Source organism: Gambusia affinis, linkage group LG02 (assembly GCF_019740435.1).
Source record: "Gambusia affinis linkage group LG02, SWU_Gaff_1.0, whole genome shotgun sequence".
NCBI classification, from domain to species: Eukaryota; Metazoa; Chordata; class Actinopteri; order Cyprinodontiformes; family Poeciliidae; genus Gambusia; species Gambusia affinis.
Window position 1 is genome coordinate 2,607,070 of NC_057869.1, and position 15,740 is coordinate 2,622,809.

The following is a 15,740-nucleotide window of genomic DNA, read 5'->3' on the forward strand; positions in this document are numbered from 1 at the left end:
TGGTTACAAAAGACAGAAGCAAGAAAAGTGAATCAGGAAGTACAGACAATAAGAGGAGCAATGAAAAGAGGAAATGTTGCAGGTATTCAGACTAAACCTGTTTATTAATACATCATGGACAGCTCAAAACAGTTTCATTGTGTCTGTGGATTTTAATGCCACTCTTCATTGTATTAAGCTGTACAATACCAACTTCTAAGAACCAATTACTTAACTTGAATTACTGATATTTTTTACAGTTAATTTCCTGTCCTTTAAAGTGGACATAATTATTTTGCTCTAAAACTTTAATCTATTTTAGACTTTTACCTTCAGTTTTGTAACCAAAGGAAGATTTTTTCTAGATTCACCAACTCTTTATTTTGTAAGGTTGATGTGCTTTGCAGGTAGGGTAGCAGAGCTAATATTTATATTCAAATTAAAATAAAACTAGTGATGGTGCCTATTAATAGGTTGCATCTTTCTGGTTGACAGGTTGAAGCACAGACTGAACTGGGCAAAAGGTAATAGCTTCCATGCTTGCTCAGGATAATCTTAACATTTACTATAATCTACAAGACTTTATATGTTTTATAAAAGTAAACTTATTTTGTTTTAGTGTCAAATGTTTAATAAAACACATGGTCAGGGGGAGGGTCTGAATAGTTGAATGAGGAGTTAATGGGGCCAGAGCAAGGATGAGAGTGAAAAAAGTAAAAACGTTTTGGATCACAGAATTAAATGGTTAATCATCCAAGGCAGCATCGTTAAGGTGACTTTGTCTCCCTCTTGTGGCCACCGGCAGCGTCGACAGAGTTTAACGAGGTAATGTTTTTCTCGCAGGCAGCAGCTGTATGGGGGATAACAAGCCTGTGGATCTCACTGCCGTTTTCTAGCTCTGTCATTCCTGCACTCATGAACTAAAGAACATCTGTGCCGTTTTTGGAAAATAACCACCTAAAAAAAGTGTGATATTGGCGAGGAAAAGACGAGCGTTTCCGTCCGCGCTGCTTTGTTTATCTTCATGGAGTCGTCGGACCGGAGTTTGTCTGAGATCTCTGCGCTGTCCGTGGATTAACTCGGGACTCGCCTCTTCTGTGGAGAGCCGTGATATATCTATCCCAACTATTAGCGTGGATTGCGTCGCACACGGACAGTTTGGGAGCTAATTATTCTCACTTTAGGGGAAATAAAGTGGAAATTGTATCAAGTGAATGAATGCGGGACCAACGGACACTTGTTGAAACAGTTTAAAGCGTCGCTGTTCTGTCGCAGCATTTTAGCCGAAGAGGTTAAAAACTTGAGGTTTTTTTTTAGCAGAAGAAGACAACAAAAGGATACGTTGTTTAAAATTATAGACATGGTCCGTTCAGCAGCTTAGCTAAAGGGGTTAGCTGCCGATGTTCGTTCAGTTGTGTTGTGTTAGCAACATGCTAACGTTATCTTAACATTCAAACAAGTAGTTTGTTCAAATGCGCTAATATGAAGTTAAATACGCACATAAGTTGCTGTTTATCAATGTATTCTCGAAACTAAGTGTGAATAATTTCCAAACATTAAAACAGCAGCAGAGTTTTAATTTATTTCGCTACAAGTAATCGGGGGATAACTTTTATGACAGCTTAACGTTAGCTTAGCCGCGTTAGCAGGACCAGGCGAACGGAGTCAGTTTGCGGCAACTTGGTACTGCCGCTCATGTGCGGAGTGTTTCCAGGGATTCTAATGGGTCTGCAGCTGCGGTCTCAGAGAGGTTTTGGAAGATAAACAGCCGCCCGCCTCATCTCCAGAACGGTCTTCCACTTTTCTACCCCCCCGCTAAAGTTTTTAAACTGCGGCCCGCACAATGTCCGGCTCTACGGGCACAGGTGGCTCCAACCCCAGGAAGTTCAGCGAGAAGATCGCACTGCACAACCAGAAGCAAGCAGAGGAGACGCGGGCCTTTGAGCAGCTCATGACCGACCTCACCGTATCCAGGGTAAATACAGCTCGTTTTCTCCTGCATGTGGTCCACTGAACCCGGACAGTCGCTGCTGCTAGTCGTTCAGATTGGGCTGAGATTTGTGGTATCAGTTTGATTTTCCTTCCTTCTGGAGTTGGACTTGGTAAACATAAAATGACTTCAAATATTTAAATTTAAGAGAAAAAATAAATTAATCACTCATTTGTATGTTTATCTTAAGTAGTTCTTCAATGTCCTGCAGATGTCTCTTCCTCTGACATCTGCAGGAAGATGATCCAAATGGTTCTGTCTCCTCCTCCACATTTCCTTCAGTTCTGCAGAATCCCGTTAATGAGCCATTTATTTAAATCGGGTGTGCAGAAGCACCAACCTTGCAGGAATAGCCTTGCTCAAGGGCTTTAAAAAATCAGATCAAACATGCAGATATTCAGATTGGCTGGTAGAATCATTATTTCTTATGTATTGTTTTGTGTCTATTTTAATTGTTAAATAACTAAAATATAAGGAAATATTTTATTTGTGGATTAGTCAATTTCAACAAAAATTTATTCAATTATTTATTTTACTTTTTAAAATATTTTTATCACTTTGTATATCTATGTTTAGGAATTATATATATATATATATATATATATATATATATGTGTGTGTGTGTGTGTGTGTGTTTACTAGTCTAATCATTTGCAATATGTTTGGCTGTAATGCCTATAAAACACACTGTGCTGCAGTTGTATAATTGAACACTGCTCTACAGAATAACTAATTGGCTGGAACTACAGCTGCCACTAAAATTAATTGCCCCCTCCCCCCCTTAATTTCAAACACAATACATTCTTTTAATTTGTTGAAATTTTTCCACAGCAAAATTTCCCATTTATTTTTTTCTGTATTAAACCCTTTATTTGAAAAATAAGTCAGTTGTTTGTCCATGTAACAGATGTTATTAAATAACATATTTATGGGCTTATCTGGTTTGAATGTGATTCATTCAGATATTAACAGGATCTACATGGAAACTGTTATTTTCGGGATGATATCCCAATGCGCTGAGTTGACTTGTAAATTCAAACTTTGTATTTATTTTGTCTCTCTAAATTGTTTTGTTAGCATAAAAACCACAGTAATGGGTTAAAACTAGCCTTAAATAAAAATTTAAATGTCACCAATATCATGCTTGGGTTCTGCATTATTTAGATCAGCGTCTCTCAACTCTGGTCATGCACGTTTTACGTGCTGCTACACAGCTGACTTACATCAGTAGCTGATTACCAGGTTTCTGCAGCTGGATGCCATGCTGAGCAGGCAACGCAGTCATTAAGATCAGGTGGATTGGAGCAGAAACATGGAGAAGGGTTAAGAAAAACCCAAATGCCATTTGGAGTAGCCTGTTGAAGAGCCACTCATTTAAATCAGGTTTGCAGAGGCAGGGTACATAAAGTTTGGAGTTGTGATCTAAGTTTGGGGGAAAAAAAGTCAGCTTTAGTTAAGCTGTAGTTAGTTTGCCTAAAAAGTTTGGTTAATTTGTGGAGGTGTGAATGTGTACCAGACTCTGATGTGACTCTGTTCTGCCTACAAAGATGGTCTCGGTTTGGCTGAAGTGAACACTGTTCCAGTTTGAATGCATATGTGCTAAGAAGACTAGAGACTGCTTCAAAAGCAGGAAATGTATTGCAACGCAGGGCACTCTGGGTAAATACAACTAAAATAAACATGCTAGTATAGCGTTAGCGGTAGAAATGGCTCGTGGTCTTTAGCCAAAGACAAAAGAGAAATTCCACAACAACTAAAACCTGATGCCACTTCATTTCTGTCTACATTTAGTGAAGGAGGAACTTTCACTCAGTGTGCAATTTTTCATGTTGTGTCCTTCAGTGGTTCTTGGTGCAGCGCCCTCACAGGCGAGGAGGGGAACAGCTAGCCCTGAGGGTTTGGTTTGTTTGACTAGGTGCAATGAGAAAGAGAACCACAGCAGCTGAAAATATAACAAATTTTGGTCTCCAATTGAACTGCGTCTACAGGATTATCAGTTATGAAAACACCCCGAGGTTTGTTGAACCAGGAAAAGAACTAAAGGCTTGTACACATTAGCCGTGTCTTTATTAAAATGAAAATCTCTGCCACAATGTTTTCAAAAATATCACAAAATGTTTTCATCCACATGAATTGACGTTTTCTTCTAAGCATTGTTTTAAATTGCCAAACCCACATGGGGTAGTGAAGAGCAAAGCTACAACATATGTTAGCTAATCAGATTGCTTCAAAACCACCAGGACTTCCTGTTATAATTTAAATATGGCACCAGGAGGTTCGTTTGTGTGAACAGATCTATATATTGAGAATAGGGCTGTTGTAAATTAATATTTTAGTAATGGAGTAATCTATCGATTAATCTTATGATTAATCTGGTAATCGGATAAAAAAAAGATAAAATAAAACATTGGTAAATCTAACATAACAGCAGTATTACTATCGCATATCAAAATAAGTCCAATAATTACATTTGAGCTTCCCTAACAATAACTATTCTGTAGTCTAGAAAATTAACTTGTAACAATAACAGCTCACTTTCTAAGTTAACCTGAAAACAAGTTAGACAAAGATCTGAAACTGTATTCAGTGTAATAATGAAATAATAAAATTCTATAAAAAATTTTATACTCCATCTTTTTGTTTATGTATTCTTCTTCAGTCAGTTTAATAGATGAATCTCACCTTGCCCAGCCATTTATAGGATTTGTGTTCATTTGTGTTAGCGACGGGATGTGACACCTGCATTCATCACACACAGAAACATCTCCCAGGTATGTAACGTCACGATGCGCTTCGCCACCCGCTTGTTGCGACCGGGATGATATGAAACTTATTTTCCGGTATTTTGATGAAAGCTCACCTGTATAAATAATCCCGCCGTTCGCTCTGAACCAGCAGCTACGGGAGGAGAAAAGTTGCCGTACTCCAAGTTTCGCTCCCGTCATTTTAAAGATGCTTATTGGTCCCCCGACAAACGACAAAAACCCGAACATTATCATGAATCAGTAAAATCCTTCCAGTCTTGAGGTCCAGCTTGAAAATTGGACGTTATGCTGCAAACATTAGCTTTTGTCAACAACTCAGGCGGAAGTGAGAATGCATAAAAAGTCCCGGCCGGAACACGGTGCCTAAATAATAAAACATAACGAGGCTGAAGGCAGATGAACTTTCCTCAAGGAATTTTAATAATTGAAATACTGGAATCACTCGAGGAATCGTTTCAGCCTTTTAAAGTTAATACAACAGAAGACAATGTTGATTGGGAATCATGTCAAAGCAAAAACGTAGATATATTAGCAGATAATTTGTCGCAGACTGTAATGTGTGGGACCCTAAATCTCCAACATGGAGTCTTCTGAACTCTCTACACTGGTCTGAATTTTTAGAAATAATTGTTTTTAGTGATATTAAACTGATCTTTCTGGTGAATAAAAATCCAAAGTCCATATAAATGTATTCAGATATCTGGCTGTGTATGGACTAGGCCTCAAACATCGATTGTTGTTTATTACTAAATCATACTATATATTGCTTTAGTAATATATGTTGATACGGTCCTTGAGGATTGTGATGATGGAAAAGACAGAGAAGATTGATGACTGTTGGGTTCCAAACAACTTATATCACTGTGGTAGTTTCAGCAATGATTTAATACGGTGGTTTTCCTCTGGAGCTCCAGTTCTGCCCGTTTTTAGCGTCTCGTTTTTGCTTAAATAACTGGATGATTAACCAGGTTGGGCAGCAGTAGTTGGCCTGCAGAGGAGGTCCTGCAGTCACTTTAATCAGCCCTGCTGGAGCTGAACATCTAAAACATGAAGGCTGGTTGGGAGCCATTGATATCATATCATGTATGTTGCCTGTTCAAATGGTATTGTTCAACTCTAGTTGATTTAACTTTAACAACCTTTATCTTTGAGCTGCCATACTTCACTGTAATTTCACGTCCAACTGATTAATTTATTGCTTTTTGGGTTGGGCTTTTTAACTTCCTGCAGAGAACTTGCTTAGAAATGTTTTACTACGTGTGTAAGTGTTTACATTTTGTTTATTTCTTGTTGGATGAGGAATGTATCAGAGATCACAAACTGTTCTTTCCAGGTATTTCTATTGGGTGACTAATAACAGAAAGTCCTCCTGTATTACATTATGTGACAGGAGAGCCTATCAAAGCCATGTTGCCAGTCAACATATTAATGTCTTCTGACTGTCTGGTTTCTGGCTGTAAATTAAAGTTGCTCAAAATATTGAATTGCAGTTGTCATCACCATGTTCAGATGTGCATCTGTGGCTCCATGACAGCAATATTTGGCCTGGAGAGCCATGGATCGTAATGGTGGACTAAAGACATGACCATCTAAAATCTACTGATTGCATGTCTCAGTCAAGGTAGAACCTTATACCAGCGGTGTCCAAAGTTGGTCCTGGAGGGCCGGCATCCTTCACCTTTTAGTTCTCTCCCTGGTTTAACACACCTGGATCCAATGATGGCTCGTTAAAAGGCCTAAGAAGAACATTGACATGCTGAAAAGGTTGTTGGTTCTACCAGGGACAGAACTAAAACGTGCAGGATGCTGGCCCTCCAGCACCAACTTCGGACCCCCCTGCCTTATACCGTCCTTTAATAGACCTCAAGACGACCAGTTTTTGTTTTTGAAGTGTTTTTTTGGTTTCATCTTGCTTATAGGAGCTTTTCTAATGAAAGGGACGTTTTGTGACATTTCTGTTATTGTCTTTGGTCCAAAGAAGTGTTTGACCATAGAGACTCAACGCTGTAACCTGTCCTCACAAAGCGAATCCTGGGGATTATTGAGTCTTTACAAAATGGAAGAATCCTGAAGTTGTTTCAGACTTGCCTTCCACTTCCTGTCTTATGTCTCTTTGTTGTTGCAGCAGAAGGACAAAATGCCCTAATGAGGGAATCATCCTTTAATTACACCCATAGAAATTCTGACACTATTTTCCTACGGTGTTCGTCTGAGCTGTGAGATTCACAAATGATGTGGTTTTGAGTTATGCCTGGATGTAAAGTATGAGCTGGTGCTGACCCTGTTCAGTACACGGGATAGCTGGGTTTAGAACCAGATGGTTAAATATTCACACCAGCAAACAAATGATTTAGGAAACCATCCTCGGTAGCTGAATGCACAGACAGTTCCAGGACTTCCCTCAGTGGCTGTTTGCGGCAGGTCGTTTGCATTTTGATGAACAATAGATGTGTTATGTTGGATGTTTGTTTTTTTTTTTAATGGAAACATCACCACTACTATCAGAGGCACGTTGTTTACTGCTGTTTATGTTTGTGCAGCACCAGAATTAGTTCTGCCATCCTGGAAGGAAACATCTTCAGGTTGCACATTTACACTGAAAAAATATTCAGGATTTTCTCTTAAGAAAGCTTAAGAAATAGAAAGCAAAATTATTTGATGATTTAGGAAGTATTTTATAAACGTCTTTTTTACTTCTTGCAGGAGAATTATTTCTACTAAATAATTTGGTGGTTATTTGACTTACTTTTCTTAGTGGAGAGTGATTTACAGAAACGTCTATTAAGTCGAAATGAAACACATCAAATGGATTAATTGGCCAAAGCCTGATATTTTAACACCTTCATTTATCTCCATTTTCATTCGAAATATATGAAACTTTATCAGAAATTGTTTTGTTTTTTTAGTGTAATGGACACAGTAAATGGAAAAAGGCCAAAATTTGGGGAAAAGGTTTAAAGTGAAGCGAGATAAGAGAGAATAAATAAATCAACACCATAGAAGTCTGCCTCTAAATCTGCAGAAAGACAGAAAACAACAACAACAGAGAAACCACAACAACAAGCAACTTATGCATATATAATGTTGTTACATCACTGAAAAGTTTACTCTAAGTTTTATAAAAGATGAATTTAGTGAACGCAGAGTGAATCTGAGAAACATCTTAATCTGAATACCTTTATTTTTCTTAATCATCATGATTTTCTAACAGTTAATGAAAACACAATATTTAAGATTAGAATATTAAATCAGACCAATAAAAAACTATTTTTAAACATAGAAATGTGGACCTAATGGAAAATGTTTTATTACCTGTTTAGTCAAATGAGACTCACCAGGATGCATATCATACTTTAATAAATATGACTTTGTTTAGTTAAATTACCTGCCTGATCTTAAATTAATGCCTGTTTCATTTGCACACAAGATATTCATAATTTATTTTCTTTATTGGTTCCATTCCAACAAAATGTAATTGTCAGAGATGTCCTATTGAGGAATTTAAGTCCCAGACAAAATGCAATATCAGATATAACTTTGGGTTTCCTTCCATAAGCTTTTCACTGCAGTTTTCTGGAGTTTTTGCCCAGAACTGGTGGAACTGGGTGAGGTTTGTAGACCGGCCGTGTCGCTCGCCCACGCCTTTCCAGCTCTGCCCACAGATTCTCCATGAGACTGAGATCAGGGTTTTGTGTTGGCCACACCAAAACGACTTTGTAACCACTCTGGTGGTAAACTTGTTTGTTTGGACGACGTCTTGGGAAGTCTTACGATGTTTTGGAGTCGTGGCTTCTTCATCACTGAGCGGCATTTCTTCTTATGTTGGTACAAGACTTTTTCTTAACCACCTAACTGAACATATGGATGTGGAACCTCTCTATATCTTGACTGCTTTTGTTAAGGAGACATATTGTATGAGGTACACTTTTTGTACATTTTTGTATTTCCATTTGGGTCTGCTTTTAAAAACAGTCCAAATGCTTAAAAAATCACCCAGAAGTTTTTTGGCAATAATCTAATGTTTTTTGGTGTCTGGAAAATGAATTAAGTGTTTTGTTGCTAATTTACTATCCAGAAACCACTTGCTGCATTCTTGTTGGTTGTGCAGGAGGATCAATGTCTGCTTTTCAAAGACGTGTGGTTGTATAAATGTGCATCTGTTTGCTGCCCTTTTCAATTGTGAGTGTAAATGTTGAGTTTGGGGGCGTGGCCAGCAGCAGATTATTTGGATTTAAAGTGACTAAACTTTAAAACAGCTCAAAATAAGCAGAACTGAGCAGACTAAATCTCATTAACAAAGAATGATTTTGTGCAAAAATGTAATGAACATGTTTTGGATAGACCATAGATCTATCCTAACATCTTCAAAGAAGCATAATTTAAAAATGCCTCTACAGGTGTGCCTCATTTTAACTCAAATGTTGTGAATTGACCTATCAGAACCATCATCATCATCATCATCATCTGGGTTTTCCCTGTTCTTAAAGGGACATCAGCAGTTCTTCCCTCTCTGATGCCTGTTTGTCTCGGCGTCCTGCAGGTGCAGTTCCAGAAGGTCCAGCAGCTCCGTCTGTCCCAGTCCCGGGTGCAGTACTATGGTGGCTCTCTGCCCAACGTCAATCAGATCGGCAACACCAACGCAGATTTTCAGGTGGGAACTCGTAATACGCCTCCAGCTCTGATGGGCGGAGAGCAAAATGAAATGTTATGAATCGTTTCAAGGACGAGTTTTATTGAGTAATTCCTTCGGTTTGTCAAGGATTCGGCTTTTTGTGCAGGAGATCAGCCAGCTCACAGACTTTTTAGCTGTTTTGCATCAACAACATTCTGCTTTTCTGAAACCTCTAGGAGCTTCAGCACAATCTTTTGTAAAAACAGATAAAGAACAGCCATGGTTAGTATTGTTTTATTGAAGCCTTTTGCATCACTTCAAACAAACAAAGCAAAGCCATAGTCCTGAAAATGTTCCATGTGGATAGAACAGATAAATAAAAGACACAAACATGGATGTTTTCTGTAGAATCTGCTTATCTTTAGATCACAATCTGCCAGATCAAGGTCTGCCCCATCTTCTCAATGCCAGTTCTGCCAGGCAGCCTCTCCTAATGTCTAATTCTCCAGCACAAACAGCTCAACTGGGAACTAAACTCACAGAAATGCAAATAAACCTTTTCTAGAAGCTCTGAATAATTTAGAGTTATGGACGAAGAGGGGAGAATGAAACATCAGTGCATTAATCCTTGACAGTTTTCAGAAGCTGAGCTTTCCTCTTTCTGTGTCAGCTCCCTCAGGGTTTGCTGGGAGGCTGCAGGTCCAGGTAAAGGCGCCCTTGTTATTTGGAAGAATGGCTCTTTTTAAATAGAGCTGCCGTCCAGAAATCAATCCCAGCACAGAGAGAGAAAGCTCCTCTTACTCAAAGAGTCCATTTATCCTTCTCAGAACAAAACGGAAAAAAAGCCTAAATTGCACCTTGATTCCCCTTTATAATTATTTATCAAGCATTGTTCAAATGAACAAAACCTCTCTGGCTAATGCAGCACTCCTAAAACAGAAAAAACACACGTGTTCTGTCTGTAACTCACATTGTTGAGACGTGTCTGTGATGTCGTTTGATTTCTGCAGATCTTCGTTTTATGAAGGAAGCAAACTGCACCATGTGGGAGTGCTAAAAGAGCTTCATGTTGGTTATTTTTACCATGGTGATGACAAAAACATCGTAGAAAACTTCCCCTCAGTGCATTATAAAGATTCTGACGTGTCGGATTCTTAATTTTTAATGATTCAGATCCGTATCCGAGGGAGACGGACCCTCATCGATCTGAAAAGGGGCTTTATGCTCCGGCTTGTGTTACTGTTACGCTTTGAGTTTTAGCTGGCAGGAAATTGAGTCAGTGTGTCCTTCATGCTGATTGGTAGCAAGGATAAACGTCGAAAGTGCATTAAATTAATTTCAGCCTTTATTGCAGTAACACAATCACACATTGGAGTTTTTAATTTCAATGTATTCATTCAATAAAGAAATATGATGTAAAGCTCAAAAAAGTCAATTTTGCAGAATACCGTCTCTTTAATTATTGCTCAGGCTGCAGATTTTGGTTTGCAGCTACTTTCTGCCTTCCTGGAATGACATTCTGTCTTATCTTTCCCATTTTGAATAGTGCTCAAATTAAGGGTTGGATGCTTAAAATGGTTTTAATGTGGGATAATGCTGCTACTTTTCCAGAAAAATAAAATCCGATCAAAACATCTGGATGCTAGATGTGAATAACAGACCTTTTTTTGGGAACTGTGCTGCTGTTGTATGTTTGTTGTAAGCTTCCTGCTCCTGTCTGCTCCACAGGGTGGCTTCCCCTCGGGGCTGGACTCGGTCCGGGGGACCCGCCACCACGGGCTGGTGGAGCGGGTCCACAGGGACCGGAACCGCATCAACTCTCCTCACCGCCGACCCATCGACAAGCACGGCCGGCAGATATCCTTCCTTACGCGTTTCACGTCGCCACGTTGAACCTGCGGCCATGCAGCCGGTCCTGTTTGCTTGTTTGTGTTTACGTTGCTCTCTGGATTGTGACGACGGAGGTGTATTGTTGCCTCGGGAGCGGAGTTAGTCATTAAAATGAATGTGACGCATGAAACGCCATGCTCAGCTTATGACTAATATAAAGTGAGAGTGGTAGGTTGACGAGCAGCTTGTAATCTGGTGAAGATGGAGTGAAGAGCAGAGCGGTTAATGTTTTCTTCCTGTTAGCTTTAATTGTTTGCAGCCAGCTAATGTGTGCTTGTGTGGGTTGTATGAATCTCCCACCATCAGAGCATCACAGATAATCACTCAGCTGTTTAGTTTTTGACCCAAAACAGTACTAACCATTTTAATTGAATTTATCCAACATGTTGTCCTGACAGCTGAACCTAATGAGGAATCTGCTTCCAAACACGATGATGATAATGATGATGTCTTGCTGATGTTACGAGTGTAGTGAGTGTTTCGAATCAAATCATCTTGTGCTGCCAAAAGCAATTAATCCTCAGCAGCAGTTTAATGAACTGACCTGTTTTATTATTTACTCTTTTTCTTGATCCTTTCTATGTGTTTGTTTACTTTGATTTAATTTAACACTACACTGCAAAAACACAAAGTCTTAAGTATTTTTGTTTAGTTTATTCTGCAAATATCTTGAATTAGGACAAGACTCCTGGTTTCATTTTTATAGTTGTTGAGTTTTGCTAACTTTGTTTAATTGAGAGCGATGTGGTTTCAGTCAGGACTAACGTAGATTTTAAAGTGTTTACAATGCATTCTGGGTACAGAATAAACATAATTTTGCAGTGTAAACAATCTTCACCCACTTCAAAATAAGAGCGTGAATATAAACGTCTAACTAGCCGAACAGTCGGTAACCGAAACTTCAACAAGTTTATGAAACAACCCAGTTGAGGGAGTTAAATGGACTGAACGTTTTTAGCATTATCTAAAGCACTAAATGAAGATTTTGCTCTGCGATTAGCGAAGTGTGGCCCTCACTAGGATTTTGGTTGCATTTTCCTGCTGTGTGAAGGTATCGTTAGTGAAAAATAACGCTGCATTATGTACCTGCTGCTCTGAAGTTGCCTGTTTATTTATTTTTTAACACCAGTATTTGCGTTTGTGATGATATTTTACGTTGAAATCGTCGACCCTCTATTCTCAAGCTGAGAATAGATTCAGTAAATATCAGATTGTTGACGACCTGCTGAACTTTTAGTTCTTCTCTTGCATTTTAATGTGTTTGATGTGTTTCAGTTATCGCCACCTACTGTTGGGCAGTGGTATTTCTTCTTATTTTATTGTAATTATGTCAGTTCCCTCTTGTTTCAGGCTTAAGGAGTCCTGCTACAGTTTCTCATACGGCTCTCTCTGCTAGATACTTATTAAAAAAGCGAAACCCAGGTGTGTCATACGTTAGAGAGGTGCTTGAATTATCCTCGTCTGTGTTTGGAGAAAGCTTGGCAGTGGTGTTTGGAGAAAGCTCTGCAGTGGTGTTAGCCTTCTCCACTTTGTATTTGTATGCGCTTGAGTGGCTTATCTCATGTTTTGTGTTGCATGTGATGAGTGGCAACAGACCTGCAGGCTTTGAAAATCTTCCTCCCTGCTGATTAAACTTTAAGTACAGGTTTTTGAAGAGTTGCTGGCTTGTTTTTTTGTGATGTTTGCTTCTGGTGAAAGTTTTTCCCGCGTTAATCAGCTCAACTATCAGGCTCGGTGACAGCAAGATGAAACATGTTCTGCTTTACTACACACAGTGAGAAACTGTTCAGGGTTTGAGCTGTTATTCAGATAATTATCTTGTTTTTTAATTAGCTGTTGAACTGTGAAACTTCATTGTTCAGTGTAATTTGCACCACGTTATGGCTCTTTGTAACATTAAGTTTAATCACAGTGACTTTATGCCATCACTTCTGTTTTTATGTTGATCTTTTCCTTGACATAACCCTACATGGAGAGCTCTCCGTATGGAGCCGTGTACCTGTCGCCGCCGCCAGACAACAGCTGGAGAAGGTGAGACCAACCTTATGGTTTCTGTTTGTTCTGCTTCCTCTCCCGGGTCGCCACCGTCTTTCCTCTCTGTTCTGATCCAGACGCCAGAATTTTCCCTATCAAACCCGGATCACAGATGTGAATGAGAGGGGAAGCTCTGAGTTGAAGGGTGGAGCTGCTGGGATTTCAGCTCAAATGTTTAAAGTGTTAGAATGCTGCGTGAACCGCATGGAGGCTGAAAGTGTTTGACAGGTAGCCTTTTCCTGTAAAGGTCATGCCCAACAGCAGATTTTCCACTGTTAGGGTTTGTTGTGCTGTCACTGAAAATCTCCGAACTTGTGCAGCACAGTGTGAGACACAAGGTTTTCCTTTTTCCAACCAGCTGTGGTCGTGCCCACACAGAGCAGCAGCGTATTGGTCGGCAGCTTTCCCTCAGTGTTTACAAGGGAGTGAATTATGGGCCTGAGATAAAAAGCCATGCCAGGCTCCTCCCCGCTCGCTCGCTTGCTTTGTCTCCTTTCTTGTGTTTAGTATGCTGCCTTGGCCAGCTGCCAATCACCCTGCCTCGTCTTCTTCCACGACCCGGATGCTGGCCAAGATCGGCGCTGAGCGCGCTGTAGCAGCTTGTGGAGGCGAACGGGGCCTACACCCTCTCATTGTCGATGACACAGAACAGGTTGGCTGACAAATGTCTTTACGGAGCAACCCGACGTCAGCGCTCTCAGGCTGGGTGGGATTCTCCGACAGACATGAGGGAGCTGACGCTTCACTTAAAACAACTTTAAATTAAGTATGCTGCTATGATTAATCTCGATTAATTGATTTGTGAAATAATCGTCGGCTAATTAATAATCGATTAATCGTTAACTGGACTTAGAAAAGGCCATTTAGTGATAAAAACAACACAGTTAGAGCAAGTCTTAATCCAAAACTGCAAATAAATATGAACAATTTGTATTTAAGGTAAAAATACTTTTATCCGTCAATAGATTGCAGCTTCTCCTGGTTCAGATTCACTAAAGGAATCCTTCGATATCACATTTAGTCAATAATATGTTTATTTTCCTATTTAAAAAAGGAATTTAATTATTTTAATGTATCTTTTAATGTATTTCTAATATTGTATAAAAAGGATTAAGTGATTAAATGACAAATCTGTGGAATGTGCCATTTCTTTTACTGAATAATCGATTAATTGATTACTAAAATAATTATTTTCTTCCTGACTCTACACAAAGGAATCATTTTATGAACTATTTGCTCGGGTTGAAGACCAGAAGATTGTTAAACTTAACAATTTTTAACAATTAAAGTTTTCTAAACAAAACTTAATTATTCTCAAAAAATTTTTAGATTTTAAACAATAAAATATATTCACAAAATGGGACCTCCAGAATGAGCAAAATAATTTTATTAATGTACATTAAATGGTTGATTGATAATCAATCAAATGTGCATCTAATTGTTTCTGTAAACATTCAATGGAAAATGCAGAAAAATATCTGTTTTCATTGAACACATTCAGTTTGCCTGGCTGTTGTCTTTTCATGATTTATGTATTTTCATGCCTCTTTTGTCAGCTGTGGTTTGCAGGAAAAGCTTGCTAGTTACCTAACTTGAATAATTTCAAACTTTCGACCACTCTGAGCTCTGAGATCAACTTTTTCACAACAATTTGGAGGAAATTGCTGCAACTCTTGGAAGAATGTTGAAGGAAATCCTAAAAGATGAAATCATTACAGTGATTTTAGGTACAAATATGGTTTAATAGTGATAAGAAAACTGTTATCATGACAAAACAGACTATATATGTTGGCATAAGGATGCACTGATGCACAATTTGGGCCAATATCAATATCCAACACCAGCAGGGGTGAACCAATTGATAATCAATAAGAACGCTGATAATGTTGTGAAATTAAATTCCCATGAACGACCAATCAGCTCCAAGAATACCGATACTAGCCCTTAAAAAATGACACTTTTCCCTTAGTTGTGATCCAGATGCGTAATTTTGTATTTAAATGATTCAGCATTTTTTTAATGGAGTCTAAAAAATTATTTTGAAATCGGAGATATTAGAATTCTGCAAATTGTAATTGACAATAATAAACAATGGAAGCCATGCAGGAACTTCTGGCTCTCTAGAAGCCCAGACAAAATAGTCAGCAAACTTACATGACCTCCAAGGAATGTTCAGTTTGAAGCTAGAGAGACACCATGAGGCTTAAAGCTGCTGAACTCAGCAAAGCTTTACATTCAAAACTGAACATAAAGCACTGAGAAAAAAGAGCAGCTCTTTAAAACCTGGCTGCCACCAATTCAGTTCAATTCAGTTCCCACATGTAGGGCCAAATTACAGCAAATTACCAACTATAATCCTGTTTTATAGACTCCCATGTCATCTAAATTAAGTTTAATTCATTTCATTCCAGTAAAATCCAGTCGTTTAAGATGAATCAACAACAAAAAACACATGCAGTCTGATTCAATT

The 15,740-nt window shown here is 38.8% G+C and overlaps 1 protein-coding gene across 4 annotated transcripts in view; it reads left to right on the forward strand.

The window, feature by feature from the left end:
* Positions 1-762: 762 nt before the first annotated feature.
* Positions 763-15,740, forward strand: part of crtc3 (CREB regulated transcription coactivator 3) — a 43,802-nt gene continuing 28,824 nt past the window's right edge. For all 4 annotated transcript variants that reach the window (XM_044105852.1, XM_044105862.1, XM_044105870.1 and 1 more), the window contains exons 1-4: positions 763-1,954; positions 9,275-9,385; positions 11,075-11,203; positions 13,206-13,267. In XM_044105852.1, the coding sequence (XP_043961787.1) occupies positions 1,823-1,954; positions 9,275-9,385; positions 11,075-11,203; positions 13,206-13,267 (434 nt within the window). In that variant the 5' untranslated portion in view covers positions 763-1,822. The remainder of the gene's footprint in view (positions 1,955-9,274; positions 9,386-11,074; positions 11,204-13,205; positions 13,268-15,740) is intronic.